Source organism: Eupeodes corollae, chromosome 2 (assembly GCF_945859685.1).
Source record: "Eupeodes corollae chromosome 2, idEupCoro1.1, whole genome shotgun sequence".
In the NCBI taxonomy this organism is placed as follows: Eukaryota; Metazoa; Arthropoda; class Insecta; order Diptera; family Syrphidae; genus Eupeodes; species Eupeodes corollae.
In genome coordinates this window covers 20,727,462-20,744,494 of record NC_079148.1, presented here as the reverse complement: position 1 = coordinate 20,744,494, position 17,033 = coordinate 20,727,462, and the positions used below count along the sequence as shown (strand labels likewise).

General features: G+C 35.5%; 2 protein-coding genes across 2 annotated transcripts in view; both read left to right on the top strand.

Annotated features, from left to right (window-relative positions):
- The window catches only part of LOC129944334 (40S ribosomal protein S14a), a 252,630-nt gene that overhangs the window by 161,634 nt on the left and 73,963 nt on the right, over positions 1-17,033 (top strand). The gene's annotated exons all lie outside the window — the stretch shown is intronic.
- Positions 7,236-16,782, top strand: LOC129944330 (synaptic vesicle glycoprotein 2C-like). Its single transcript, XM_056053686.1, has 5 exons — positions 7,236-7,350; positions 12,277-12,840; positions 12,928-13,351; positions 15,523-15,764; positions 16,107-16,782. Exons 1-5 carry the CDS (start codon positions 7,317-7,319, stop codon positions 16,430-16,432), a joined length of 1,590 nt encoding a protein of 529 aa, XP_055909661.1. The 5' UTR covers positions 7,236-7,316; the 3' UTR covers positions 16,433-16,782.

Here is a 17,033-nt window from a genome sequence, read left to right as displayed (position 1 = left end):
AATATCTTTATCTGCAGGCGAATAGTACTTATTAAAATCTATACCTCTATAAATGAATGTTTTTCCAATCAGTATCGAAATTATGGGCTCATATTTCAAAAAACTTACAAAACCAATCTTACACATGTTTTGCGTTACCTTTTATTTACATCGAAGAACTAGCCACTCCGTTCTCAATGCCAGAACTACCATTTGCCTTAGAAAAAATGAAAAACAATAAGGCTTCGGGATTAGATGGCATCCCACCCCAGTTTTTGAAAAATGCCAGCTCACAATTTTTAGAACATATATTGTTCTTACTTAACCGAGTGTTCAACAACGAAGAAATACCAAAGAATTTCAAAGAGTCATCCATTTTAGCGATCTATCAAAAAAAGGCGATCCTAATCTCCCTTCTTAATTCATTACGAAAACTGTTTACTCAGATGCCATATCTTAGACTTGTACCTTGGGTTGAAACAAACAACAAAATAAGTTGTTTTCAGGCTGGGTTTTGAGCTAACCTCTCTACAGTTGATCAAATTTGTACTCTAACTAATGTCACTAAACGTTTTTTTGGATAAGAAAACTAATCTCTATACTTTTTTGTAGATTTTAAAGCTGCCTTTGATACTATATACAAAAAACTATTACTTTTCAAACTAGCAGGTGTTGGATTATCAGCAAAATTTTTAAGAATATATGAGAAACTTCTTTCAAATACCACAGCGGTAATTTCTAATAGTAGAACCTCTTCGCAGCAACTTAGACAGAAGTGGGTGTCCCGCAACGTTGCATTTTGAGTCCCTTACTCTTCTCACTTTTTATTAACGACATTGGGGACAGTGTTACCTTGACCTTGTCATTCTTACTGATAATCGATTAACTCTACAACTACAAATTAACAAACTTAATTAGTATTGTAACTCTTGGGATCTTCAAATTTATACTTCAAAGTCGAAGATTATGGTTTTTAGATTTCATAATCATAATCATAATAGTTAAAAAATACTAAGGTTTTACAATATCACAAAATTTAATCATCCGACCTCATATAATAGATAAAACATTTGTTGTGAAATCAGCCATTAACTGCATTTGGTCAAGTTTTTTAATAACAAATGTAAAATTCAAAGTATTTGAAGCAACAATTAAAAGTTCACTCTGTTATGCTAATGAAGTGTATGGTTACGAAATATGTGAAGACTTTGAAGTTATCCAGAGATATTTCTTCAAACGAGTATTTAAGGTCCCTTTAAACACACCTAAATCTGCAAAATATGTCGAATCTGGACTACCTGCGGACTATATTGTCAAAGTTTTAAAGAGATGTGATAATAGTCTTCAAAGAACAGTACTCATGATTGCACTTCAGCGTTGTTACACGCCGTTCAAAGATTGGCAAGAATTGGCTGTTAAATATAATACGAAATTGAATTCAGCTTTGAATAACTTTGGTTCATGGAAGGATGAATTCTATGACTGCATCTCAGCAATTGACGAAAATATATTTCAAAATTCTCTGAACTGCTAAAGAGTCAATGTCAAGAACGATATAAAGCAAACTGAATCATTGTTTATTGGAATGTAATTGTTATCGAAAAGAATTCACAGTTAACGAGATGAGTTTAATATTTAAGATCCAAACTAAAATGCTAGAGCTAAATAACAGACCCCATAAGGTTGATGTAAATCATAACTGTAATTCTTGTAACCTTAATCAAATCGAAAACGTTTATCACTTCCTAGCAAGATGTCCAATACTCCAAGAAATTCGACGTTTTCGGAGCCCATCTTTTAGTTTATATTGAATCCCTTTATCTACTATTACTCTTTAATCGATTAATTCAACAATCTTTTAAATTTAAATAAACTAGTTTAAAGTTTGTCCTTTTCTTAAAAAAAAATAACTTTTGCAATATATTTACATTAGCTTCTATTAGTTTTAATTAGATCTGATGAAAATAAAGTCTTAAACTCTAATGGTATTTTGTTAAAATATGTCTATGTTAACTGGCAAAATTATATTTAATGTTAAAATGCTCTACACTTTTTCATTTTCAATTTTCTTGCTGTGTTCAAAATGTATAAATGTTAAGCCGGCAGACGGCTTTTAAACCATGCTCGTAAATCTTTTATATTAAAACGTTTGTACTTTATTTGTTGAAAAAATTAAGATAATAATAATAAATAATAATGATAGACTTCAAATAAATTTTGCTTTACGTCAATGCAGAAAGGATATTTAAAAAAAGAGGCTGGAATGTGACCCACACTGATAACTTAACATCCCGTCTGTCATTTGTGTGAGATGAATAATTTGAAGTCAATGTCATTCTTTGTTCATCTAATACTTGTAATTTGTCGACGTTTTCGTGTTTTGTTAAAAAAGTTGTCTTTTGAAAGCGCACGCAGCATACAAAACGGCGGTGCACAGAAAGACCAGAGCTGCTCGCTTAGCTCTACGAGCAGAAGAGGAGAAAAGAACACCGGCTTCTTAGATGAAAAAAAGAGAGCATGACAAGCACGCGAATGAGGAGATAGAGGGATGTCACAACAGGAATGAGGTTCATAAATTTAAAAAAGAAAGGTAAAAAAACCTTCCAAGGGTACCAGCCGCGAAGCGAAACCTGAAAAGACGATCAGGGAAACATCGTAGTAGAACCGCAGTCTATGTTAAGAATATGGAAAGACCACTTCTCCAAATTATATAACGGCGATAACGAACCGAATTCCGCTGAAAGCTAGATAGAACCACTCAACCTCGGCGACCAGACCAACAATTCCGCCTATCCGACCTTGACTAAGTGAAGATAGCTATATTTAAACCTGAGTCAAACAAAGCTGCTGGAGCTGACGGCATCGCTGCCGAACTAATTAAAGCAGCAGGTGATGACTTGGTACGGAGCATGCACCAACTCATCTGCAAAATGATGAGTGGAATCTCAGCGTGCCCAATACATAAGAAAGGAGACCCTCTAAAAGGAGACCCTAAAAAACGCCAACTACAGAGACATCAGTCTCCTTAATATTGCGTATAAGATCCTCTCTAGCGTATTATGTGAACGTCTGAAGTAGTTCGTCAACAAACGTATAGTGTAGCTTCAGACCAGGAAAGTCCACTATCGACCAAATATTCACACTACGCGGATCTTGGAAATAAACCAAGGAGCTTTAAATCGATGCCCACCCTCTCTTCATCGATTGTAAAGCCGCGTTCAACAGCATTTATAGAGAAGAGCTCTACAGATCAATGTTTAGTTTTGGCATCCCTGTTAAACTTATCCGTTCGTGCAGAATGACGATGGAGAATGCACGCTTCTCTATCAAGGTCGGAAAAGATCTCACTGATGCATTTTATATCAAAAAAGGTTTTAAACAAGGCGATGCACTGTCATGCGACTTCAAAAACATAGTTTTTGGAAAGAATTGTGCAAAACTCAACCGTCAGCACTAGGGGCACAATCTTCCAAAGGTCCATCCAAGTACTGGGATACGCAGATGATATTGACATAATTGAAAGATCAAAGCGTGATGTTAGTGGAGTGTTTTTGAGCATTGCGACGAGCATTGCGACGGAAGCGAAGAAGATGGGTTTAGTGGTTAATGAGGGCAAGACTAATTATATGCTGTCATCAAAAACGGACATTGAACAACGACGTCTTGGACAAAACATCACCATGGACAGCTATAACTTCGAGGTAGTTGGACTTTGTGCTGAAATCAAACGAAGAATAACTCTTGCAAACCGCTGCTTCTTTGGACTTAAAAGGCAATTGAGAAGTAAAGTCCTCTCTAAAATCACCATCTATAAGACACTCATCGTTCCGGTTCTCATTAATGGCGCTGAGGCTTGGACCCTGTTAGAGAAATATAAGAACGTCTAGGATGCTTCGAGAGCAAAATTCTTCGGGGGATTTTTGGGTCCGTACACATAGATGGAGAATGGAGGAGAAGATATAACGACGAACTGTACGAGCTGTACAGCGACACTGACCTAGTTAACAGAATTAAAGTCCAACGGCTTAGATGGCTAGGTAATGTAGAGCGAATGGACATCAACGCTCCAGCCCGGAATGTCTTCGAATCCAATCCCGAGGGACGGTGTAGTAGAGGAAGACCGCGACTCAGGTGGCTCACTCAGGTGGGTGAAGACCTCAACCAACTTTGTGTGCGAAACTGAAGACAGCTAGCTAGGGACCGAGCTGGCTGAAGACGCATGTTGGTTGAGGCCTAGGTCCGCCCGGACTGTAGCGCCACCTTAAGTACTCGTAAGTAAGTAAGTTTAAAAAAAGTGAACATTTTGGTTTAACCGTAATATCTCACGAACCAATGAACCTAGAGACTTGAATTAAATTTTATATAATATATTGTAACTTGGTACCAAACAAGTATATTTTTGGAAAAAAACAACAATTAACGGCTTTTTATAAATACAAAAAAAAAACTGAACAAAAAATGTTGTCACCTCGAAAATTGTACGAACAAAAAATGGTTATATCTCCAAAACAATTTTATACGAAAAATAACGTTTTTTGATATCAGCTAAAATTTTGAGGAAAATCGAATACACATTTTTGTTTATACAAAATAAAAACCTAAAAAAACATTTCTCAAAGTTGATAAGATTTAAACTCAAATATCTTTTCAAAAATTTGAGATTTAGGCTTCTAACTTATTTTATTTTATAAAAAATATTATTTCTAACATTCGGTATTGAATTGACAGTTTTTTACACACAAATAATTACCTACAAAAATTAATAAAAGTTAGTAACTTTTCAAAACTTTAAAACCATTAGCATCAACATTCAGTAACATTTTGAGAAAAATCGAATTGACAATTTTTTTACAAAAAAATAAAAACTTTAAAAAAAAATTAACAAAAGTTGGTGAAAACAAATTTTTAGACTCAATTATCTTTTCAAAAATTTAAAATATTAGCTTCAAACTAATTTTATCTTTAAAAAAATATTGTTTTTAACATTTTCTAAAATTAAAAAAAAAACGAATTGACAGTTTTTAACAAAAAAAACAAATATACATCAAAACAATTAATAAAAGTTCGTAAAAACTGATTTTCGACTCAAATCTCTTTTCAAAAATTTTAGATATTGGCTTCAAATTTATTTCATTCATTCAATTTGTATTTGTTTATATTAGAAATAAAAACCTTTAAGAAATGCTCCTAAAATTATTAAAAATTGGGTTTCGAATAAAATCTCTTTAACCAAAATAGATTTTGAAATCAAACTATTTCATCATACGAAAACTTTTTTAATTTTTTTAGAATAATTCAACGACCAAATAAAAAAAAAAAAACCCGAAAACCTACAAACCTTTTAAGCAAGACAAATCGACAGAACGGATGGCAAGTTACAAGTGTGGGTCGCATCCCAGCCTCTTATATATTTTTATTTTAAAAAAATTGTTAATTGATTTCTTTTTGAGTTCATAATTTTTCAAAATCGCATCACAATGTACAATATACAATTCAATTAAAGCCGCTAGAATTAATTTAAAAATAAATCTCCATATCTTTTGATGTTATTATCAGTAAAACAAAATTTATTTGCTGTCGATATCTCTGCGGGTTCAATAACCACGATTAAACCAAATATATCCCAAACGTACAGTACAGACGTGCAAGCATATTTGCCTACACAAGTCCACACATCTCTCTAAAAACCCTTCAAATATAGATTCTGGGGTCCTTGAAACATCGAGAAATGTCAAAATTTTCAATTTGAAAAATCGGACCGATTACAAAATCTTCCTATCAGAAGTTAATAAGTGCTTTAAAGCCCAACAGTCAAAACTTATACTTACAATCATGCCTTAGCCCAGGCTCACACTTCTCAAGTATATACTTATTTAAATGACCATGGACAGTTTAAGAACCCAATAATAATTTCTTAACATTGAAAAAAGTTTTAATTAAAAATCCAAGTCGATATTTTCAATAAAGTCTTTGACTTGCTTTAAAGTGCGTTTGTAAGAATCCAAAGGTAACTTAATTTGTAGTAGAAAGATAAGCCTATATCTAAGGAATATACAAAACAAACCATGGCCTGAAGCCGGTTAAACAAGAGATGGAGATGAAACCAGACTTTTCGTTGCAACCAACTTGCAGTGTGCTGTAAAGAGTACGCTACAGTTAATCGCACACATTTTCATTCAAGTTTTCTTTTGTTTTAAGTCGCGCATTTATCTACAATACTAAAACTATGACCGAGAAAAAAGTCAATTTTTTTTAAACAAAATAAAACGTTATAGCCTAGCTATTTGTATGCTAAAAAGAGACAATTTTGTTTCAGTTATTTGTATGAATTTTATGATATTGAATAAATATCAATAATAAGTTATCAGTCATCACATTGAGAGAATCCAATAAACTGAAAAAAGTGAGTATACGCCTCGGCGTACGAGAAAAAATAATTATTGTTAGAGTGAATATGACTTCGAAACAACAAACAGCTGCCTAAACTAAATTAAACAAAAACAAGGTTTTTCGTGTGATCATATCTGTCTATCAGTTTCTTGGCCTACAAATTTACCCCAGAAGCAGAAGAAAGATGAAAAAGTTTAAAATTCAAAAACAATTTTTATATTTTGTACTTTTTGTTCAACACATATTATCGGGTGAATAGGTATTTTCTTGGTTTAATTTTAAAGTCATAGATAATGCGAAGCTAATGTGTACTAAGTGTGACCCTATAAAAGTTGGTTTATCAGTGAAGACAGTAAATGCGGCGGAATAAAACCCATTTTACAAACTTTTTATTGTTTTTTTTTTAAGAAAAACAAGTCTTGAATGACTAAATTATTCTAAATTTTAATTTTTTATTTTAATCGGTTTGTGTTTTCTAATTCTTATAAAGCAGTATTTACTTTTATGTGATCTCAATATATTTACATATATTTTAAAAATAATAATAAAAATAATATAACATGAGTTAATAAAAACTTTATTCCTTTAAAAAAAAAAGTTCGTTAGTCTTTATTTTTTTCATGTGCATAAATTAATTTATTGGGTGCGATGATTTGAAGATTCACTGTAAAAACCTGGTTTATGCCAGCTTATATACGTTTCATTCAAGTTTATTTTATTATTATTTTTTGTTTTGTTTTTGTTTTGCTTTCATAAAATCAATGGGTTTAAAAATAGTAGAAAGAGTAGAGCCAGTTTAACATGGGAGATGAGATTTAATGTAGATTTGTTTTTTAACCAAATAGTACACGTTTTGTCTCGATTTTGTGTTAATAATTTACCAAATTTGTTCTTATACTCAATTTATATTAATATTGAATTGAAGAACTTCAATATTTTATAAAAATATGCCAGAAAATCATGGATTTGAAGAATCTCAAGGTTGGTTTTTGTTTAGATTTATTTTGTGTACATTTTTTACAAGTGGTACGTCGCAAAAGAAAGTGGACTTAAGAAAAGCATTTATGTGGACTTACAGTGTATAAATATTTGATTGCGATCAAATTAAATGTGTTTTCTATTGTTTATTAAAATCATAAAACTGAAAAATAAATGATTTCAATAGTAATAAATAAAACAAATAGTATTAAATTAAATTAAGTTGTGTAAAGTGATGTTTTTTTAACTAATACCGCTGGCATTTGACATCTGTCGAAATCAGCTGTCATTTGAAGTGTCATAACATAATATTAGATCAATTTCTGTCATTTACAAGAATTAATAACCGATCGAACAACGCATTTAAATTAATAAAAATTACTAGAACAGTGGTTATTTAACCTTTTGCACATTATGCGATAATAATTGTAATGCACGCGCGATCGAGAATAACGTTGTTGGATTGCAAGTGTTGCTGATAAATCAAATTCATCGATTTTCCGGAGTTCACAGAAATTGAACATCTCGTACCCCACATTTTTTTCGGCGGTAAACGAAGATCATGACTTTAACAATTGGTAGTTCCAACAAAACAGGGCGGGCAATCCACTCAACGCTATACAGCTAAGTATAGATCTTTCAATAATGGCCGAACTGTCAAAAGTCTCATCAACATCGGCTGACAATTGGCGACAGTGTTTTGTCTTGCAATTGAAAATTGTTTGTTCACACGGTTGAAAGATTTTAGCAAACAAATATTGGTAAACTTATTGGAAGACAATTTTCTTGACAGATGACAGAGAATATGAGATACTTTGTCAATGTTAAATTTGCATTCGTTGAAAGCCATATCAATGGCGTCCACAACATTTTGCCAAGCCGCATAATCTGAATCCCATGTTCTGTCTCTCTTGTACAAATTATAGAGTTTGTTGATGCATCAATCCTTTTCAACGTTTAGTTTTTGTGTTACTTCTTTTTTAATTTGTTTCCAGACCGGGACTTCTTATTTTTTACATTCTCGTAGTTTTTAAATTTAATCAAGATCCTATAAACGCTTGTTGTTGTTTGTTGCTAAAAAACTTTTCAATTTAAAATTATTGTTGGCAAGAACCTTATCCAATTTCCAATTAAAGGCTTAGATAAGTTCAAACGATTACTCTGTCAATTTTTGTTCGTTATTTTTGACAGATAAAAATGGATTGATAGATAATTGGTTTGATGTTCAAATGGTAGACATGTGCATTCAAGAGGACACAAGCGTCCACAGGTTTTTCTCAAAACCCACCTCTGTCTTTCAACTCCTACTCTCACCTCCCCGCGGTGAACATCGGGTGCCTAGTATCTCAACTGGAGATTGGGTTCCAAAACCAGTGGAAAGTTGTTGGGGCAGCCAAAGAGAGAGGGGGGGGAGAGGTGTTTCCACTAAGGCACCTCTCCTTATCCAGGCGGCAGTGGACGAATTCTCGAGATAGAATCAACGGTGGCGTCTACAGTTCCAGTAAGGTTGAACTACTTAGTGAACACCTTATAGTGCTTCTTCGACATATTCGGAGCCCAGGCCTGTAAGGAACGGTTTATCCGGCTCTCCTTCCTTGGAGTTATACTAAGGATCTGGCCCTCCAGGTTGGGGGTTGTGCCGTCGGGGTGACTTCCTGGCCACGTAAAAATATCTTAAGTTTCGAAACACCAACAAGCCTCGGATACGGACGGATTCACTGTTGACAACCCACGCAAACGAAATAAGGACAACGAACTTCGGATATGTACGTGGAATGTTAGGTCCCTTAACAGACCACGTGCGGCCGAAGAATTAGCAAAGGCCCTAGACTGCTGCAAGGCAGATATTACAGCCATCCAAGGAGTGCGATGGGATGGACCGGGCAAAGGCAAACTAAAAGACTGCGGTATAGCCTACGGCGACAGCTACCAAGAACAAAGACAGCGTCTATTTGGGTGTGGATTTGTTGTTGGAACTAGGCTCAGGCAAAAAGTCTTGAGTTTCAACAGTGTGAGCGAGCGCATCACGGCAATCCGCATCAAGGCTAAATTCGAGAACATAAGCCTAATATGCGCGCATGCCCCAGCAGAGGAGAAAGATGAAGACACCAAAGACATATTCTCCGACCTCTTGGACAAGACATATGAGTAGTGCCCTGGCAATGATATTAAAATTGTCTTAGGAGATTTTAATGCCAAGCTAGGAAGAGAAGACATCTTTGGTGGGATAATCGGGAGATACAGCCTGCACGACACTACCTCCGGCAACGGATCCAGGCTGGTCGATTTCGCTGCGGGCGATACTTCTCCAGTATCCAGGATATCCGAACATTCCGAGAGGCCAACATTGACTTGGACCACTACCTCGTTGTAGCCAAGGTACGGCTACGGATATCCCGATCCAAGCCAAAACAAGGAAGTACTGTGAGAAGATTTGACGTTAGACGGCAGTGGCAACATTGCCTTGCAGCCATCAGAGATGCCGCCTCTGAAGTGCTAGGTTTCACAGGGCCACCACAGTGAGACCCCTGGTTTGACGACGTATGCCGGCAAGCGCATGCAGCGAAACAAGAGGCATACAAAACGGCGCTGCAAAAAAGGACTAGAGCTGCTCGCGAGCTCTACGAGCAGAAGAGGAGAGAGGAACACCGGCTTCTTAGATGGAAAAAAAGAGAGCATGAGAAGCGCGCGATCGAGGAGATAGAGGGATGTCACAACAGAAATGAGGTTCGTAAATTTTACCAAAAGGTAAAAAAAACCTCCCAAGGGTACCAGCCACGAACCGAAGCCTGTAAAGACGATCAGGGGAACATCGTAGTAGAACCGCAGTCCATGCTGAGAATATGGAAAGATCACTTCTCCAAATAATATAACGGCGATGACGAACCGAATTCCCCTGTAAGGGAGATAGAGCCACTCAACCTCGGCGACGCAGATCAACAATTCCGCCTACCCCACCTTGACGAAGTGAAGATAGCTATATTCAAAGCAGCAGGCGATGACTTGGTACGGAGCATGCACCAACTCATCTGCAAAATATAATCGGAAGAAAGCATGCCCGATGAGTGGAATCTTAGGATAGTGTGCCCGATACACAAGAAAGGAGACCCTCTAAACTGCGCCAACTACAGAGGCATCAGTCTCCTTAACATTGCGTATAAGATCCTCTCTGCCGTATTATGTGAACGTCTGAAGCCATTCGTCAACAACTTGATTGGTCCTTATCAGTGTGGCTTCAGACCAGGAAAGTCCACTATCGACCAAATATTCACACTACGGCAGATCTTGGAAAAAACCCAGGAGCTTCAAATCGATAACTGCTATCTCTTTATCGATTTTAAAGCCGCGTATGACAGCATCTTTAGGGAAGAGCTCTACCGAGCAATGTCTAGTTTTGGCATCCCTGTCAAACTTATCCGTTTATGCAGAATGACGATAGAGAATGCACGCTGCTCTATCAAGGTCGGAAAAGATCTTACCGATGCATTTGATGTCAAAAAAGGTTTTAGACAAGGCGATGCACTGTCATGCGATTTCTTCAACATCGTTCTGGGAAGAATTGTGCAAAACTCAACCGTCAACACTAGAGGCACAATCTTCCAAAAATCCATCCAATTACTCGGATACGCAGATGATATTGACATAATTGAAAGATCAAAGCGTGATGTCAGTGGAGCGTTTTTGAGCATTGCGACGGAAGCGAAGAAAATGGGTTAAGTGGTCAATGAGGGCAAGACCAAGTATATGCTGTCATCAAAAAAGGACATTGAACAACGAAATCTTGGACGTCACCATGGACAGCTATAACTTTGAGGTAGTTAAGGACTTTGTTTACCTAGGCACCGCTATTAACTCAGACAACGACAACGGCACTGAAGTCAAACGAAGAATAACTCTTGCAAATCGCTGCTTCTTTGGACTTAGAAGGCAATTGAGAAGTAAAGTCCTCTCTAAAATCACCATCTATAAGACACTTATCATTCCGGTTCTCATTTATCATCTGAGGCCTGGACTCTTTCAAAGAAAGAGTAGAACGTCTTAGGATGCTTCGAGAGAAAAATTCTTCGGGTGATTTTTGGTAATCTGAATAGATGGAGAATGGAGGAGAAGATATAACGACGAACTGTACGGGCTGTACAGCGACACTGACCTAGGTCATGTAGAGCGGATGGACATCAACGCTCCAGCCCGGAAGGTCTTCGAATACAATCCCGAGGGACGGCGCAGTAGAGGAAGACCGCGACTCAGGTGGCGCACGCAGGTGGGAGAGGACCTCAACCAACTTGGCGTGCGAAACTGGAGACAGCTAGCTAGAGACCGAGCTGGCTGGAGACGCTTGTTGGTTGAGGCCCAGGTCCGCCCGGACTGTAGCGCCACCTTAATTAAGATAATTTGTTACCAATTATGGATATAAAAACGGTATCATATGATTTGACACTGTTATATTTCTTTATTTTAAAGTACAAACTTTATAATGTCAAGCTGCGCCGGCTCGAATGTTTTTTAGAAGAAATTTGGTTATCATAAAAAAGGTTATAGCAATCCAACTTTTAAAGAGAGATATATACTGTGGTGGACTTTTTCTTAGAACTATTAAAGGGGAACAATTATGCCATACATTAATTTAGCAAAACTTTAACTGTCTCCGCAGCGCACTCAGTTGAAGCTTACAAAAGAAAAACGAAATCCCCGAGCTTAAAGCATTCTTTATTCTTCGTTCGTATTGACTTTAGCGTGATAATTAAACAGATTATGGCCTCTCACAATAAATCGGACCAGTAGTTCCTGAGATAAGCGCGTTCAAAAAACAAACAAATAAACTTTTTAGCTTTATAAAATACATAAGTATTCATAAATTTTGTATCAAAAATGTATGTCTTTAAGTATTCTATTCTTACTTTAACTTAGCCTTACTTTCTTTCTTTCCAGAAATTCATGAACTAGGTTTGAAAAATAAAAAAGACTTGCCACCAAATACTGCCGAAGCTGATGCTGCACATCAAGATGGCAAAATCTATTCCTTCGACGAGGCAATCACACTGGCCAAAGTTGGATCGTTCCATTATTTTCTTCAATTCACCTGTGGAATGTGTTTGATGACAGCTACTGTAGAGGTTATGGGCATGAGTATAATAATGCCATTTATAACACACGACATTCCATCAACATCCTCTGAAAAAGGACTTTTAGCATCAGCAGGATTTTTGGGAATTGTTCTGAGCTCACATGCTGTGGGATTTCTTTCAGATACATGGGGCAGGGCACGAATGTTGCGTACGACTTTGTCCATAAGTTTTCTAACAAGTTTTGCATCGGTATTTTCCTACAACATCTGGATGCTTATAGTGTTTAGATTTTTGACTGGTTTCATAATGTCCGGATGTCAGGGGAGTGTTTTTAATTATCTTGGAGAATTTCATAGCAGCAAAACACGAGCAAAATATGTTACGATGTTGTCGGTGTTTGCCCAACTTGGAATGATATTTATGCCAGGTGAGTACAGAACCTAAATAGTTCTGTTTTTTTTTGTCAATTATTTGATGTATTTAACTCGCTCTTTTTGATTTACCTCATTCACAGCTGTTGCATTAGTTATTTTACCTCTCAAACTTGACATCACAATTCTTGGTTTACAATTTCAATCATGGAGATTGTTGCTGTTGGTTTTTTCATGCATGCGAACTTTTGCATTGATCGGACTTTTTACTTTGCCTGAAAGCCCTAAATTTGTTTTCGTACAGGGTGACCACGAGAAGGCACTTGAGACTTTACGAATGATTTATTCAAAAAATACCAAGAATCCGCAATATGAATATCCAGTTCATCAAATTGCTCCGGATGGGAGAGGAGATAATTTGAAAAATGTGTGTGGTGTCAAAGATGCTGTTGCACTTATATGGACTCAAACAACTCCTTTATTCAATAAGAGCAGAGTTTTGCACACGGTTAATATTTGTCTCATAATGTTTTTAATGAGTGCAGTTTCACACGGATCTTATATGTGGTATGTAGTTCAATTTATTTCATTTTCTACTCTAGCAGTTTTGTTTATAAACCTCTGAGATATTAATAAGCAACTGTCATACGAATTTGACATTTAACACAATACAAAAATGGAGTTGTTTCATACCAAATTTAACAGCACACCGGAAGTCTTTAAAAAGATTGGTTCTGAAGTTTTTGTTTCAGAGAAATTTTGAGTAATTAAAATGGCACATCGGAAGGCTTTAAAAAGATTGGTTTTGAAGTTTTGATTTTAGAGAAATATTGTGAAATTAAAATGGCATTTTTTGTATTTGCCTCGGTTTTCAAATTCAGAAAGATTTTCTTTTCTTTCCCACATATTTTTTTTTGTTGTGACATTTGATATTAACTGAACTATCAATTTCACAGTTTATCTATATTCTATTTTAGTTAAGAGTGACTCCAAAGTCTTAACGAACAAACTTTTTGACAAAATACAATGGAACATTAAATAACACACTGTCAAAAATAATCCATATGAAGATATAAATCCTTCGTTGTTTTTGTAAATTTAATGTCGATGGGAAAATGTGCATTTTAACACCAACGTTTGGCTTGTTTTCACACATACATGGAATAACCAAATGAGTTTTTCGCGTCAATGTCAACGCACACATTGAATCAACTTTTGGCTTGAGCTTGTAGGCAAGCCAAGATAGTTTCTGAGAATATAAAGGGTGTCCCAAAATTAACGCAAGATTTGAATTTGCCGCCATTTGTGCAGTGAAGTGTTGGCAACCCTGAAAAAAAAGAAATTTGACAGCTAACAGTATAGGGTTATTAAAAATGGAGCGTTACACGATAGAACAACGTATCTTCATTATTAAAGAATATTTCAAAAATAGTGAAAGCTTGGCGGCTGCAGTTCGGAAATTTCATACAAAATATGGTCGGAATAGTGTTTTATCTTCGTTAACTGTGAAGAGATTAATTGAAAAATTCATGGAGACTGGATCCGTTGGAGACGCCAAGCACACTGGTCGTCCAAAAACAAGCCGTTCAAATGTGAATGTCGAAGCAGTGCGTGAGAGTGTTGCTGACAAACCAGGAACCTCTCTACAGCGTATACTCACCAAAGATCTGTGTCTTCATGCTTACAAAATTCAATTAACACAACAATTGAAGCCTAATGACCATGGACAGAGAAGAGAGTTCGTTGAATGGATTATTGAACATCAACAAATGGACCCTGATATTTTGAGCAAATCATCCTAAGCGATGAAGCACATTTTCATCTTGATGGCTTTGTCAATCGCCAAAATTGCCGCATTTGGGGTTCGGAGAACCCACATGTGATTGTCGAAAAACAAATGCATCCACAACGCGTGACTGTATGGTGTGGATTTTGGGCTGGAGGCATAATTGGGCCATATTTTTTTGAAAATGATGCTGGTCAAGCAGTGACTGTTACTGGTGCTCTATATCGCGACATGATTACACAGTTCTTTCTGCCAAAATTGGATGATATTGATGTGTCCAATAAGTGGTTTCAACAAGACGGTGCCACATGTCATACAGCCCGTGAAACAATTCAATTACTGCATGAGACATTTCCAGGTCGTGTACTCTCTCGTTTCCGTGATCAAAATTGGCCTCCTAGATCGTGTGATTTAACACCATTAGACTTCTTTTTATGGGGTTATTTGAAATCACAAGTCTATGTCAACAAGCCCACAACCACCCGTGCATTAAAGGAGGAGATTTAACGCTGCATCAACGAAATTCTGCCACATTTATGCAGAATGGTCATGGAAAACTTCAACAAAAGAGTGCGCATGTGCATGCAAAGCCGTGGAGGCCATTTGTCCGATGTGTTATTCCATACATAACCCTATCCTATGTACTTTACGAGTCAATAAAAATATAACTATCAAAAGACTAAAAACGGCGTTTTCTATTTAATTCAAATCTTGCGTTAATTTTGGGACACCCTTTATATGTTCATTAGATAATTTTCATTTTTACCCGGTGCGATGTCATCATGCAAATGCCATTGGGCTACCATCACACCAATTATGTGGCTTCTATTTTGTTGCATCAATTTGGTGACGTTTCTATTGAACTTTGTTTATGCTTAAGTTAAAATATTTACTTTGCAAATTTCTTAAAATACATCTCAATTAATAATTCTTTTTTATTTTTTTTACTTAGGTTTCCAACAATATTAAAACAACAGATTGCGAACATTGGAAGTGGTCTCACAACATGTGAAATAATGCATTTAGTATCAAATGATTCAGCTGTTAACATGTCCCAATTGGAAGACGTTTCTTCGGAAGTTGTAATTGACACAACAATGTTCAAAATCCTAATTACAATTGGAACTGTATTTTCTGTGACGTTTTTTCTATTCGCACTTATCATAAATACTGTTGGAAAAAGGAAGTTTTTATGTAAGTAAAAAACATATATTTATGCAATTACAAATCTTCAATAACTCCACGGGCAACTCATTTGAATGTTTAAAAAAAAAAGTCAAAAGAAAGGGCTTCCAGTCTTTCAAGTAGACTTAATTGAAACCATAAATTCCAGTATTACGAACGTTCCAAATAAGTTAAACAGACCCAGACCGTGAAATAAAATTTGAGTAATGTGCGCTCACCCTAAATCTTAACTTGAATTGTCACAGTTAATTGGAATGTATAGTGTATGATTACTTTGGATTTAAAATCTTAGAATTAATGATTATTTTTCAAACAAAATTCAAAACTTATTACTTATGATTTATTTTTCAGTTGGACTAATTCTGATACCAGGATTGAGTGCTTTAGTCTTACACTTCATAACAAATATCCCATGGGCAATTGTTATTTTGACAATTGTAATGACTTTATCAAATGGCGTTGGAATTGTTGGAACGATGGCTTTTGAATTTTTCCCAACAAATGTCAGTGGCATGGGAATGAGTTTAGTTATGATGATGGCTCGAGTTGGTTCAGCGGCTGGAAGTAGTATTTTTGGTTCAATGATAAATAATAGTTGTGATAAGTTATTTTATATTTCATTTGCTTCATGTATGCTTTTATTGGTTTTATCAATTTTATTACCAGGTAAAAGATAAATTAATAGAACATGTTAATTTGTATTCTTGAACAAGAAAATTTAATTTAATTTAAGATTTAACAAACAAAATGTATATATTTTAAGTTTTTTGTTTACATTTTAAAATATTGAAACTAAAGAAAAATAAATAATAAAGATAGCAAAAGAATGCAACTTTAATATCATCTCATAAAAAAGGCTTGAATGGGAACATTATATCTCAGTTGGGGATAGTATGTCGTTTGTTTTGTCAACCTTCGAAATTTCTATTGTTGTTTAAACAGCATTCTATATCAAACTGTTCAAATAAAAAACATTATTAACTATGATTTTACTAATTATAGACACAATAAAGATAATTAAAATGAAGCTGTGCGTTTGATATCTATGAAGAGACTCTACAAACAAGATTATATTTATGAACTTGCCAAAGAACAACCGATTTCTTGTCTAACGGTGACAGTTAAACACCATGTTATGGATTTGTTTTGGCCACTTGCATTCAAAAATTGAAAAGTCAACTACAAATGAACTAACTATGGTCAAAAGTCATGTTCAAATAACAAATTATAAAGAAATTAAATAATTTCTTGACGTACATCTGTCATATATGTATAACA